At 47.6% G+C, this 14,908-nt stretch overlaps 1 protein-coding gene across 1 annotated transcript in view; it reads right to left on the bottom strand.

Annotated features, from left to right (window-relative positions):
• Positions 1-6,207: 6,207 nt before the first annotated feature.
• The window catches only part of LOC119440440 (uncharacterized), a 37,555-nt gene continuing 28,854 nt past the window's right edge, over positions 6,208-14,908 (bottom strand). The window contains exons 2-4 of the mRNA XM_049662925.1: positions 11,439-11,556; positions 7,854-7,997; positions 6,208-6,554 (exon numbers count right to left, since the gene is read on the bottom strand). Of these exons, the coding sequence (XP_049518882.1) occupies positions 6,208-6,554; positions 7,854-7,997; positions 11,439-11,556 (609 nt within the window). The remainder of the gene's footprint in view (positions 6,555-7,853; positions 7,998-11,438; positions 11,557-14,908) is intronic.

Genomic DNA, 14,908 nt, shown 5'->3' with positions numbered 1-14,908 from the left:
TCCCCCCCCCCTCCCCTCTCCTCTCTCTATCTCATCTTTCTATTCCCTCTTTCCCGTCCCCCAGAGTAGGGTAGCCAACCAGATGCATTTCTGGTTAACATTCCTGCCTTCTCTCTTTCTCTCCTCCTCCTCATCCGGCAGCCACAAGTGCGGCTCTCCATTCCAGAAGTTGCAAAGAAGTCCGACTTGCCTACTTGTGACCTGAATCAAGGCGCTCTACATCTGCTGCGTGATTCCTACTCTGATCGAATTCACATTTATACAGATGGCTCTTCGACTCTGGCCAGCTCTACATATACTGGTGCGGTAGTTATTCCATCGACATCATTCTGCAATAAGTTCAAGATTAGCCACGTCACAACATCGATAGGGTCTGAACTTGCCGCACTCTGTAGCGCTGTGCTTTGTGTGCACGAACAATCACCAAATCAATGGGCTATATTCTGTGACTCAAAGGCAGCCCTACAGTCACTCTTATCAGCTCAGCGCCGCAGCCCACGTGAACAATTGGTAGCAGAGATACGACTACGCTACCATCAAGCGGCGGACAGAGGCCGCGACATTGTATTTCATTGGCTACCTGCGCACTGCAACATCACCGGCAATGAATGTGCCGACAAAGCTGCCCATGAGGCACATGAAGAATGTGAAAGAATCTCAATACCATTGTCAAGAACGGATGCAGTGCGGCACCTCAGCGGTCTAGCCTATATTATAACTCTAAGAAAATGGAATACGCCAGAGTTTATACCAAGCGGCGCCTATATGCCATGGACCCACAGATGCAATTACAACTTTTATCAGGTTTTAACCGACGAGAAGAAACATTACTGTGCCGCCTGCGAATAGGAGTTTCTTTTACATAAAAGAAACTCCTATTCATTCCTAATTGGAATGGTGGACAGTGCTAACTGCAGCTCATGTGGTGTTGAAACCACCAGACATCGCTCATGTGACTGCCCCAGATACGAAGATGAGAGGAGTGCCCTTCGGACGGCTTCGGGGCATTTAGATGACAGATCTTTTACGGAGGAGAAGATCTTGGGCCCATGGCCTCGTGCATCTGCTATATGCAGGGCTACAAAGGCGCTGCTGCGTTTTTTGAGAGGCACTGGCCTGTATGACCGCCTGCGACGAAACTCAGCGATGAACGCTTGACTGTATAAATGTGCAGGATGTGAACTTCTTCTCTCTCCCTTCTCCTCTTTCATTCCCTTTTCCCCCTTCCCCAGTAGAGGGTAGCCTACCGGGCTCAGCCTGGTTAACCTCCCTGCCTTTCCCTTAAGGCTTTTCTCACTCTCTCTCTCTCAGATTGCAAGCGCAGTTTGCTTCTGATCAAGCAAATCGGTGTTACACTCTAGAGCACTACTGCTGTTTCTGCGTTCATGTGAGAAATGTTCATATGCACCGGAAACTATGAAGTATTTTTTAATATTGTTTACCCGCAGTTGCTCACGCCGTTCAAAAGTGCTGACGCGTTCACTTACCACGGCTTCCATGTATAACTGTTCTGACACAGGCAGCTTATGATACTTCCTGAATTCCCTTTCTGCTGTTCAAGAAACGCAAAATATGGAGCGGAAACGGCGTTCATGATATGACCTGCACCCAGCATCGCTGCAGACGGTCTTCATGCTTGTAAACCAGAACAATATGGCATCTGTAGCGCACAGCTGTCTGGCGGGAAAGGCCACGCACTGCTGTCTTTCTGTTGATCAATTCAATGCATGGTCTCTGTAATATGTCGGTTAAGCATTGTTCCTTAAAAAAAAAACAGTAATCTGGTCCCGAAGCGACTGTAGCTGCCACACTACAGACTCGCAGTCGTTGGCACCGTGCTCAGAATGTCAAGACATTTCCCATTTGAAGAGGGGTTGTCACGGCATCGTTCGCAGAACACTTTGAAGCTTATTTTGGGATGGCACTTCTCGTAGTTTCAAATAACGTATCTAACGGTGCATACAAAAAAGGTATACCCTCGTCTAATATGAAAGGGAACCCCTCATCGATGTTAGAACCGCAATTTCTTCAAATGCGCTAGCCAGAACCTGACTCATTGTTAATTGTTATGTTCTTCTCCTGTTAAAGAATCCTGCTCATGGAACTACTCGCCATTACAAGCGCACACAAGGAACATTACCGACTTTGAGTACAAATTCGGACTCCCTTTCATATTGGACGACCCTGTACAAATGATACAGAGCTGGTACTCCCCCGCCTTATGACAAAAGTCAAAATAGCTCAAAGTTGATGCGGAGCGCCCAGATTGAAGCAACTCTTTAACCACCATGAGCAGCTGCCAACAATACCCTCTGTAAAGCCAACAGGAAAGAAAATACAGATCGCAGTAACAAGAGAAAAATGTTGAGACAGGAGCCGGCAAGTACAGTAACAAATATTTTACTGGCTGAGTTGACGCAGTGTGCAAACATGAGTCGAAAGCAAATTTTTTTCTTCAGAGCCACCCTTGACGTTTCAAGAGAAACCACATTATGTCATGGGGACCTGGAAGGGGACCAAGGCTAACTCTCATTTGCAAAATGCATTTTCTCCATCAAAGCCGCACTCCCCCGCATTTATTTCCTCGAGGCTGCTGATTCTTCACCTCTGAGACTGTTTGTTACCTGTTGTTGTAGGCGCCTCGTGTAAGACTGATTCGGACACGAGAGGGTCACCCCAACACCTCTTTGATAACAGTTTGCCGGCACGCTTTGAGCCGTGAACTCACGTGAGAAAGCCAAGGTGCAGTGCATTTCAAAGGACCGTGAGCGGCTCTTAAAAATATCGCTTCATTTTTTTTTTTCTTTTTAATTCAAGCTTCGAACCTCCTAAACGACGTCATATTCAGAGTGCGCAGATCTTGCGTTATGTACCAGAGCTTGACCAGAAGCCAATACAATTAAAGAAGTATTGCGACTTAGGGACCAGCGCCTTTACCAAGTTCATGCTTTGGTCGCTCTATGGCTATAGCAGCGGAAAAGGCTGCACATTTGTGTGGTGTCACGGCTCATGGAGCGAATGCCTTCTGTTATCGAGAGCCAGGCTTGGCATCAACGCTTGCAGCGCTTGCAAAATATGAGCAACCCTGCAGTGCTGAAACTTCGCACTCAACGGCAGCGCCGTAACACACAGCCTAGCGAGTGGAGGAATCAGTTTTCGGATAGCACATGGCGCGACTTCGCGTCCGCAAATTTACCGCACATCTTGAGGCACATGTGTCCAGATCCTGACTTGACTGCAAGCACTGGCGTGCTAAGACGTAAGAGCGTATGCGCTCCTTGGAACACGTGACCATGTATAATGGACGAGAGGCCAATAGGGCTGCTATACGGCCTCTATGATTGGCTCAAAATGCCGTCATTACCAAATTCGACAACATTGCGGAATTTGGCAATGTCCAGAATAGCACTCAAGGAGGGAGCATTATGTCACGCAGCCAGCCTTCGCAAGTCAACTCACCGTGAAGCCATTCACTTTGCCTTTTTCTTTTTCAAAAAGTAGGCCCAGCATGTGTCCCTGCTCGTCGGACCCGGCCCAGTGTGCTTGGTTCTTGGTGGGTTTTAATGCCCACCGATCTTTACAGTAGGTGCCGCATGGGCCAATTCTGCGTATGCTCCGCCCAGTCATAAACATAAACTTTGGTATAACCTCCAAATTGACACTTTACAATAAATGAACGTCTTATTAACATATTAAATTAAAGAACGTCTCATTATCAATCGGTATGCGATATTCTAATCCCCCCCCCCGCGGCCCCGCATTTTGCTCCGGGTCGCTCCACTCCCCTTGGTAGAAACTTTCCGTGTCACTCTTCCTGTTAAGGCATACAAAAAAATGGCATTTACTGCAGTATAAATAAAGTGCCGCGACATGACCTCGTGTTGGGCCGACTTTCTTGGCTTCAATTGTGTTGCGCAGTGCTCCTTCCTAGATCATTATTTCCTCCATGGCATGGCTGGACGCATCGGGCTAAAGGAAACCTTGGTACAGGTACGCGTGTCTGTTATTGTTCGAAGAGTCATACCATTTCTGTGGCAGCCCTCTTGGACTGTGTCAGCATATTTTAGCTGCACACTCAAACTACCGTAGCGCCTCCTCGCCAGTGCTCGATAATCATGTACAGCTGTGAGTATAACAGACGCTACATATGTTTTTCTTACCTGCAGTTTTGTTGATGGAGTTGAGAACGTTCTTTGTTCCGTGCAAATAAACCGATATCGATGGCATATCTCACAGAAGTGACGTACTCGTAAACATCCCGACACATCATTAGCAGAGAAAGAGTCGCTATTTTCATTGCTGTGTATCGAAAAACAGGAACGAGTAGAGATTGCTGCAGGACCCCTCCGGCGCTCTCAATGGCTTAAGCACTCGTTTGGGATGAGAAAAATATTCGGCGACTAAGTTTCACTTACTGCACTGTACAAGGAAGAAAAATATCATCCCAATTTTTAATTAGCGCCGGTTACGCACGCTTTTAGCCACTGCGTGATCGCAGCCGCCCGTCAGTCATGTTTTGTATGTGTTCACACATACGAAACGTACTGTACGTGTATGCGTGTGCGCATGGTGGCCCGTCAGTTATGTTTCATATTTTGTATGTGTTTGCAAGAGTTGCCTACCGCGCGAGTCTTTTCCACTGTATGCTCGCACCGTAGCCTAATCACTTTAACATGTTGGCTGATTAGTACCGCTTCCGCATATGAGCGAACGCGGGATACGGTGTATACTGTGCAGTCTGTCGAGTCTCTTCTTCCTCCCGATGTTTGCTGACGCTCGCTGCCGAAGATCAGAGACATCGGGTTTCACGACTACAGGTTTCACGCGTCTATTAGCGTTACGCAACCGTAACACATCTGGAAACCTTGATATATAACGGTTAAGCGCTGTCCCGGCGAGTGAAAACGCGATGGTCGGTAAAGCGGCAACCACATGAAGCGTGTATGTTTCGGTTGTATTTTTCGGCGATGAGTCTTCCGTATGCGGTGCGCTACGCACTCGCGCCGAAATCACTGTCGTCGGAAAACATTGCACTCAATTCTTGCGTTAAGGTACGACCACACGAGTCCCATTTCGGCAGTACAAACTCGGAGAAGCATATTCTGCGTGATCGCCATCACCTCGCAATCATCGCCTCGTTTCCTTCAGCGTCCTCTCTGCCTGAATCTCGAGTAGAAAGCTGGAACTTGACGCCCATCAGCCTGATTCTGCTGGAGAATTTCTGCCCAATAACTCATCCCTCTCTCGGTCGTAATTTCAGCGAAGGAAGCACACTACGCAACGAGCGATTGAACAGAAAATGGCAAGCAGGCGTAGCGTTAATATATACGAAGGCACGACTGTATGGATTAGGTAGAAACAAACGACACCATGGGGGTATTCTTGATGAGATTAACTTTCCACCACTCGACACTGCCTCTACTACAAGAAGTAAAGTTACTGGCGACGACGCCTCTCGTCTGAAGTGGTCGCTACACTTCCATATAATTCTACGGCGATTCCTGAGCGAAAATTTTATAACCATGCACTCCCATCATGTGCTAGAAAAAACTTGGTTTAAGGCGTCTTTCTCAAGGAGCTCCTCGTCTTAATTAACAATCACCGGGAAGCGTCATTCAGGAGCAGTGTTTTCTTGAATCAGTGATTTCTAGCACACTGTAGCGCTGTGCTGCTCTCGGTAACAGGGCACTTGGTAGAGTCGAGAAAAGCTTCGGAGTCGAGGACCGTTCACGAATACGCGGTTAAGACGAAGAACTGGGGTTGGGTAGGTCAAGCAGCGCGCATAACACATAACCGGTATGCAATTACAGTAAACAATATGTGTGTCGAGGGGAGGTATAAACACAGTCGAGGACGACGGACTGGATGGAATCGTGACATTTGAAATGTTCAGCCATAGGATGAAGCCAGTCTGCGCAGGACAGGAAAAACTGGTGGTCTCTGGTACGGGCCAGAATCCTGCAGCGAATATTAAATAGGGTGGTAATTGGTGGTTACTACGACGACAATGACGATGATGATAATGAAGACGATGACTGATGGTGGTGGTGACAGAAAAAACAGCACTAGAAGACTGGACAAGATAGAAATGTGCGCACAGTCACTGCTCTGTTTGTGTGTGTGTGATGATGATGATGGTTACCGCGCAACGCAAAGGAGACGCGGCGCAAATACGGCCGAAACACCTTCGACAGGGTTACAACGGGGCTATGCCTGCTCCTCAACATCAATATCTTCGTCGACGGAGATCTTCTCCTCGCGTATGGTGCGGCACCCTCCTGCGTGGCTGCTCTCCTCACTGCTGGGGATGGTGCCGCCCGATTGGCTGGCGCCGTCGGCGCGCGAGTCGGCCGCCGAGTTGCTCTCCGAGCCGGCGTCGTCGCCGGAGCTCGGCACAATAGGAGCGGCTGGGGGCGGCTTGGGCTTGAGCGAACGCATCAGCTTCCGCAGCCTCTGTCGCAGCGTGAGGCCCTCGCACTCGGCCAGGGAGTCCCAGGAACCACGACTCCGCTTGTCCTGTTCGTGCTCGTACAGGGCCTTCACTTTATCTAGGGCTGCGGGGTGGAAATGGGGCGTGTTAGGCTTGAAGTGACTAGGGGCCTGCGTGATATCATATCTAGTCAAAGAAAAATAGGCTGTTCTTCAAATATATAGCCTTAGCACAGAGGCATTACAACAATTATTTTGCCCTTGAGTTAAGAAGAAATAGACCTTCACCGTAAGGTCAATAATTTATGAATTTTTACGTCGCAAAAGAGAAAGAAAGCAAGAAGAAGAAGAAAGGTAGAAATGACAATCAGACGAGTGTCCGGTTTGATACCCTGCGCTGGGGATAAGGCAAATCGGGAATAGAAATGGGAAAACATGGAGAGAGTTATCAATTGCGCATACAAGAGTCATTAAAGGGAAACTGAGACATCCACCCAAATGTAGCAATTTGCTACAATGGAAACCCAACCGGGTTCCTCGAAAGAAAGCCTCGCAGTTGAAGAAAAATTCGTCCTGGTCCGGGACTCGAACCCGGGACCACCGCCTTTCCGGGGCAGCCGCTCTACCATCTGAGCTAACCAGGTGGTTAGCAGATGGCAGGGCGAAGTCCAATTTGTCGACAACTCGAAGCAAAGGCAAGTATACGACGCAATAGTTCAGCGGAAATGACGTAATAGTTCAACGGAAATCCGCTCCACCTAGCGGATTTCCGCTGAACTATTACGTCGCATACAAGAGTCGCATACAAGACATTCCAAACCTGCACATTGGGCGATGAGGGACACCGTAAAAGAGAGCTCAGGTTCAATTACTGTGCCTAAACCTTAAATCTACTAATAGTAATAAAGACCTTTGCATTTCGCCACCATACGAATGCAGTCGAGGGTCGAGCATTTACTAATGGAGGCTGGCGAAGTGAGAAACTCATCTTATGTTTTCCATCGGGTTATGTCTGTTGTTCACCTTATCCAACTCATTTTAGGCTAGTAAGAGTTTAGATTAAATATAGATATACCTAAAAGCAACGTGCGTTGCTGGAAACTATTTCTGTACTGTATATATTCTGCGCGACCTGAGAATTTGGCCCTGATACTAACACATGTGGCCGTTCTACATCTTAAAAGACGTCAGCATTAGTAAAACAAGAGCAACTAAAACAAGAGCAGCCCTTGAACGGCTTAATGTCATGCCAGAAACGAACGGATGAGAAACTTTGTAATGTCATCGCAAGAAAGGTGGACAGGGGGATTTATAGGAAGTTGGATGTACACTGAGCGTCCACGGGCAGCCACATACACAAATTTCCTGCTTCTAAATGTTGAAATGCATATTGATCAAGTTTATAAAAGGAAGGCAATGCTTACCTAGTTTAAATTCGACTTCTTCGACGGGCACTTTGTTCAGATGCTTCCTAAAGACTTGGGTGAGCTTCTTCCGATGGAAGTCCGCTTCGATCTCTTGTTTCGTTCTCGGAATACGGCATTTCATGAAGCAGCACATCACCACCACTGAAAGAAAGGAACATGCATGGATGTCAGATGAGGACCTTGCCATTCAAATTGCAATCCTGATTTTGATTAGTTTCCCTTGCAGAGTCTGATCTTTCATTTACGCAGTAGAAACAAATCCTTGAGAAATATGCGCCATCTAGTGCAGTGTTCAAAAAAGAATTCAGCCGTAGCAGCCTCTGTACATTTCATAAGAGCTATACGTGACCGTACTCATAAAACCACTATTAACGAAAGGGTTTGCTTATTTGTTGAGGCATGAGCATATGCTAGCAGAGTGTCTGATGACGCCTTTATACCTTTTTTTTCCTTTCGCCAGTGCAGAGTAGCCAACCGGAAAGCTACTTTGGCTAAGCTCTCTGCTTTTCGTTTCTTATTTTCTCTCTTCTGCTCTTATGACGAGAATGACGAGACAATCGCTGCACTACTGTTTGTCGCTTACGTGAGAGGCACTTCTTTAACGCGACCTTTTATGTGCATCAAGCTGCCTATGTTCCCAGAGCATCATATGGCACAGAAAACATTCATGCTGTATACTCCGTGTAATCCTAGCGGAGGAGTGCGAGACACTTAAAATCGTATCTCTGCATGAAAGTGATATCTTTACTTCTTTTTATTGTCTTTATTTACAACACACTGCAATCCGAAGATCAAGCATGAGGGTAGGGTTCATGATGAAACTTATAAAAAAGGCCAGAAACCAAAGGGTTCTATAAGCACGGTATAGATGAGAAGAAAGAACCCCCCCCCCCCCCCCCCCCGGGGGACACCTAAGCATTTCTTATGAGTCGTAAATGCGACAGCATTAATGTCCAATTGAACGCCGTTTATCAGTCGTTCGAGCTTTGCGCTGCGAGTAATGTACCACACAGTGGTACGTGCTGTCCGAGATAGCAAGCAGCAGCAGCAGCATGCGGTGCCAACGCCGCAAGCGACCGACGTCCTGCGCGACGAGAGACCAAGGAAGCGCGCCGCGCGACTGCCTCATCGACAACAACCCACGTTGCGTCGCCGTATCTGCTCCGTCGAGGCTCGCTCGTGACGTGGCGTCGCGGCGGTGCCCTCTCCCCTCACGCAACACCTGGCGCGCTATCGATTGAGCAGACGTTCCGATTCACCCGCTCTGCTCCGCCGAGCCGCGCTCGTGACATGGCGTCGCAGCCAATGAGAATTTATGCGCCGTTTTGCTGCTACAGACGACGCCGGCTTTTTCGCTCAATGGGCCATTTCATGCTTTTGCGTCAATATAGCCAGTGGACCCCACCGAGTCCTCCAGCTCTGAAATCATTTTCTACGAGCAGCTGTTACTCCATCGGCTTTACTTTGTCAAACGAATAACACGGCGGAGATGACGGAGAAGACGATGGTGACGACACTTTGCTGACTGGCAATGTAAGACAGCGAGAAGCTGTCTATGCGAGAGATCCACTGTGAATGCATTGCACACGAAAGCCATGCTGAGAACGAGTGTTGCATCATGCACCAGCAAATATAATTTTGCAAGTTTTAAACAGAGCGAGCTGTGATGCGTGAGTATAAGTCTGCAGGCATGTTATCGAAGAATAGGCTCGTACGCCCTTCACACTCCGACCCTTCGCGCCTCGTAAACTACCGAGCGCGCGAGTTGCGTGATAAGTCAGTGGTTAGGGTGCCTGGCTCACAGCTACGCAACCGCCGCGTGATGGCGGTGACCGAAGTTTTGCTTCATTTCGCCACGTGATGAAGGTGAGGATGACGATGGCATGACGATGACGAAATTCTAACGAGAACGACAGCGCACGCCGCCGTGTAACGGAGCGGACGGACGAACAAAGCAAACCCAGGTTCGAGCTATTAGCTGTGGTCGCAGTAACACCATGGGGACAAATATCAGTTGCCCTTCGCTCCTCGAATGCAGGACGTCTGTCGAGTGATCTCCTGAACAACAATTTGCAATAGGGTGCACGTGGTTTAAATCATGGATCGGGGACCTAAAAAATGCATTTCTATCGCACTTACCGCTAAATCGCCACTGAATTTTTTTTTTTCATTTTTTATGGAGGCATCACGTAACTTCAACATGTTAAGCAGCTATATAAAAAATAACAGCGCAAATGAAGCATGATATTATACAACAAGTCCTAACAGCAGCCGAAAATGCGCAAGTTCCTCAAAATCTGAAACACACATACAGTAAGTGAATCGGCTGCAACAGAATTCCACTGTGCACTTGTGCTCACAAGAAACGGACACTTGCCTACACTAGTAGCCGTATTCCGTATGACGTGATACATTGGGTTGCGACCATGGCTCAACAGCAATTTCAAGTTCGTGCGAGTGAAGGGAACATGGTAACTTTAGCTGGGAAAGTTGTCTCCCCTGAAACATACTAGAGACACATGATACTACAACGTAAGAACGCCTCGCGCGCACTTAGTAGACAATGATGAAGCGTTTTGATGACAGCTAGCGTCATGTTTTTAAGCTAGAACTGTGCTAAGTGATGCCGCGAATGAACTTGACCCAGTGTATCTGTGACTATAGTGGTACACTGCTGAACACGAAGTAGCCGGTTCGACTCCCGGACGCAACGGCTACATTCCGATAGGGCTGGAATGCAAAAACCATGGTGCACGCAATTCATGTACGCAAAAGTACCAAGGCGCGTCGAAAGTAATCCGCAGCCTCCTCCCTCCCACTTCCCCTCCACTACTACGGTGTCTCTCATAACCCGTGTGTTAATCCGGCACGTTACACCCCCGTAATTGTTTGTCTTTGCTCATTCAAATCAAGTACTACTTAAACTCAATTTGTGATCAGCAAGAGTGTTTCACTGCAGACAAACCGTTTAACAAGTGAAGCCACCTAATATCTCGCAGGGGGAAGAAGGGTGCGTACAGAGGTTATGAATGCGCGATACTGCAAAAGCAACACTACTCTGTCCACAATAAATATGTCTGCCACAAAGTGAAATTTCAAAGATTGTGGCGCAAGCTACGAAATTACGCTGATTTTTATTACTGGCTAATGTTTTCCTCAGAGCAGAATCAAAGCTCGTGTATCGTAACATTTCATTGCTGCGTGCTGGACGCAAACGCGCACTGATGCTCTGAGCCATATGTCGCTGCTTCGAATAGGTCACTCCGCGGCCACTGACCCAGCTTTAAGATACTCGTTAATATGTGATCCCGATTGTACTTCGAACTCAGTCAACAACTACAATTCCCTAAGTGGAAGTCAAGCGTCACTCGCAGTTAAAAGAGCTGTGGAAATGTCGAACAAAAATCTCCTTCTATCGCACAGGGTGGCCTGAGAACCCCAAAGACATCTCGAAATTGAAGCAGGCCCATACAGTAGCCAAGTGCCGTTACGTTGCTTTTCGTGCAATGAAAGCCACGACGTCATTGCATCCTGTCTCGCTACCCACAGCAGGGACTAAAACCAGCGCAAGAGGAGTCTTACTGACGACGATGAGGCCTCCGAGAGAGAGGAACATGAGCTGCCATACTCGGAAGCCGGCGATGACGTCTTGCTCCAGCCAGTCTGCCGTCTCCTCCACGTGCAGCGAAGGCACGCACTCCTGCGAATAGGGAAAGGCCGTCGTACACGTTTGAGTCACCACCGCTTCCACGAAAGACAGAACACGACTATGAACTCGCGGTCAATGCATTGAGCAAGTCACTCTTGCAGTATCTGCATCAAACGGGCATCCATGCTTACATATAGTTTGTTTTCCGCATTATCCCGCGCGACAGCACAGGCGAATGAAAAGAACCCGCTTCGATAACATTTAGAAGAAAAATGCGTCGCACAGCTTGAACAGCACCTTCAAATGTACGATGCCAGTGTGAATTACAGGCACCGCAACGCTATTTGGGCTGATATTGGGACAAAAAGTGATTCTTCGGCAAAACAGACACTAAGCGCAGAGCCAGCATGCTTGCAACTCTCTCGTTTCCTCAATTTATCCCCTTCCCTAAATGATGGTTGTCAAATCGGAAGTGTATCCGGTCAACCCATCTGCCTCTTCTTGCTTCTACCTCTCTATTGGCGCATAAAAAATGGCAGAGGCAGCGCAGCACGCTCACTAAACTCACGAATTAGGTCCGGTGTTATGACTCAGATAAGGCTGGTCCGCAATGCGTGCCTTACGGTTTTTAGGTAAGGAAACACGGGGCGAACACTTCGAGTGTCTGAAGGCTTAATGGTAGCGGATGCGACGGTTGTTTATTCGTTTCTTTTTTTATACGTTGGAATGTTCCGAATATTGTTGAATTTTAATAACATCAGTGTAGAGCGATGTGGCATCCTGCCCTCTGCACAAAGTCAATTTTGTCGCGACGAAAGAGCGTTTGTAACGCAAAGAAAGGAAACTTAATTGCTGTGAAGAAACATCAAGCTGTACGGGCGAGATCTTTTCTGCGCGTTTTTCATCATTGTCTGTCCTTTTCTACTGGCTTGTGATTTTATTGGGAATGATAGACATGCACTGAGCTACAAATCACAAGCGCGTAAAATAGATATGGCGACAGGATTGTGTTTATTTCCTTTGCATTTTTTCATTCTTTTTTTTTACCTATGCCTTAGAGGCCAACAAGGAAGTCCTTCGCAAATCCTTAGATTCTTTTTCAACTATGGGCCGTTTCATGTAGCTCTTTCAAATCTGTCTGAAGAGGACTATATGCCCTATGAATTGTCTCAGGCCTGGTAATATTAAAGGCTCAAATATGGCAAAGAAACTTTTGTGTCAAAAAGAAAGTATTTCGATAAATTGTTGCAAAGGTGAACTTCGAAAGAATGATAGTCCCGAGAGATCCCGAGTGTGACCGGAAGCAAAATGCGTAAGGCACGATGTGGCCCGGTTGACAGCGAACGAGGCCAACTCTCTGCAGGATGCCACTGGGCGTTGGCCCTTGAGCGTGCCCATTTGGTTGTGCGTTATACGTTGCTGCCTCTACCCTTGATCAGCTCGTCGCGACACGTTCATTCCTATTGTATGTACCAAACCGCTCTTCCGGATGAAACGAGGGACAACGGCCCTGTGGTTGTCGTGCGCCGCCGAGCGAAAGGCAGAGGTCAACAACAACAGCAGCAGGAGCTGCGTTGCTCCAGTGTGACTAGTGTCAGGGCCGATTGCGTCCTCAAAGGGCGTGGCACTGACGCGCGCGAAGTCTTCAAGCATGCGCAGCGCGATAAGAGTGGAGAAAGCGCGCACGACAGCTAAAAAGATAAGCGCAACTGCAGCGGTCTCAGTGGCGTAAGGTTCGGGTGCTTGAAATTCACGGCCGAGCGCTCAGAGGACACGCTAGACCTTCCCAGTTCCTCGTTAAAATTTAAATGCGGAAAACAAGAGACTACACTTCCACTGATGTGTATACAACAAAGTTGTAAAAAGATGCAATTATATAGGAAAAGGAAACAAGAGAAGGTTCGCCGTTCGGTAAGCTAATGCTGAAAACGAGGTTCATCCGATGCTCTTGTATATATATATATATATATATATATATATATATATATATATATATATATATATATATATATATATATATAGTGACGGGGTGTCAAATAGATAAAAGCGGGACAGGATTTATAAACAGGGCCTGTTGACAGATGGCCAAGATGGCTGAACACGCGCAGCGTCCCCCGGCGATCGTCGTCTTCTGCCTTAATGCAAGGAGGCGGCCCGTAACTATATATATATATATATATATATATATATATATATATATATATATATATAAACTGGATTTTTCAATGGGCCGAGCGTATTTCGATAAATGAGAAGCACAACTTCGCGGTTGGTTGTGCTTCACTACGTCACTGAATGACCTCGAGCACTCGCTGTCACAACGCAAGCATTATGAAGAACGCTGGCAGAGGAGGCGAACGGTTCGTACCGCCGCGCGATTCACCGCAACTCCGAAAATTAGATTCATCATCATTATCTGCCTATTTTATTGCGATAGCAATTATATGGACACTCCAAAGCAGATTTCTGCCGTCGGCGTCGCCGTCGTCGTCGCCGTTGCCATCGCCGTCGCCGTGAGGTTCCGTATGACGTCAATGGAGAGGAAATCGTCGCCGCGCGCCGCCGAACGCTGTATGTGCGAGTGAAAGGGCGCGAGGAACGCGCGCTTTCAAACCCACGGCGGAGAACAAACGCGCAATGCAGCGCCAACCTTTCCCTTTTCCTCAAGAAGCTATTATCTGCCTATTTTTATGTCCACTACTGACGGCCTCTGTCAGTGATCTGCAATGACCTCTGTCTCTTAATTCTGCAACACTAGGGACGCGGAAAGCCAGCCCGGCAAGGAAGACAGCGCGCATGAAGTTATCAGCCATCCCCGGTCGCCCTTTATCATTGCACCCACCAATGATTACCAACAATTAGATATGGCACGTGGGTCGCATAAGCGTCAGCCGCGCACAGTCATTCACAGCTACGGCAGGGCTAGAGCAGAATACGCGTGTTCTCCTTCTCATTCGCGTTTGATTACGTGACCTACAACTAACCCGAATATTGAGCACGTGGGAATATAATGCCTATCAAGCCGCCATCCTTTTCGGCTCACTGTTAGGTGCTCTTTCCCGCACCCACAGGGTATGGGTCGCTCATGTATATGACTTTTGGATTTAATACGGAACATCACGGCGACAACAACAGCGAAAATTTGCCTGAAGTGACGATACAATTGCGTTCGCCATAAAGCGAGAAATAGAAAATTGTTAGCAAAGGATATGTATATATATATATATATATATATATATATATATATATATATATATTATAGGCGTGGGTAGGTTTCGGAAAGCTGGTCGGGCCCCAGCCCTCCCCCCGGAAAAATGAAAACTTTCCGCCTATGTCAGGGGACGTTAGGTGCCTGCGCTGAGCTCTGATTTCGCGCAAGTTGCGGGTGTGGAAGAGGCTGCCG

Source organism: Dermacentor silvarum, chromosome 2 (assembly GCF_013339745.2).
Source record: "Dermacentor silvarum isolate Dsil-2018 chromosome 2, BIME_Dsil_1.4, whole genome shotgun sequence".
Lineage (NCBI taxonomy): Eukaryota > Metazoa > Arthropoda > Arachnida > Ixodida > Ixodidae > Dermacentor > Dermacentor silvarum.
The sequence above is the reverse complement of the archived record's forward strand: the minus strand, read 5'-3'. Positions and strand labels throughout refer to the sequence as shown.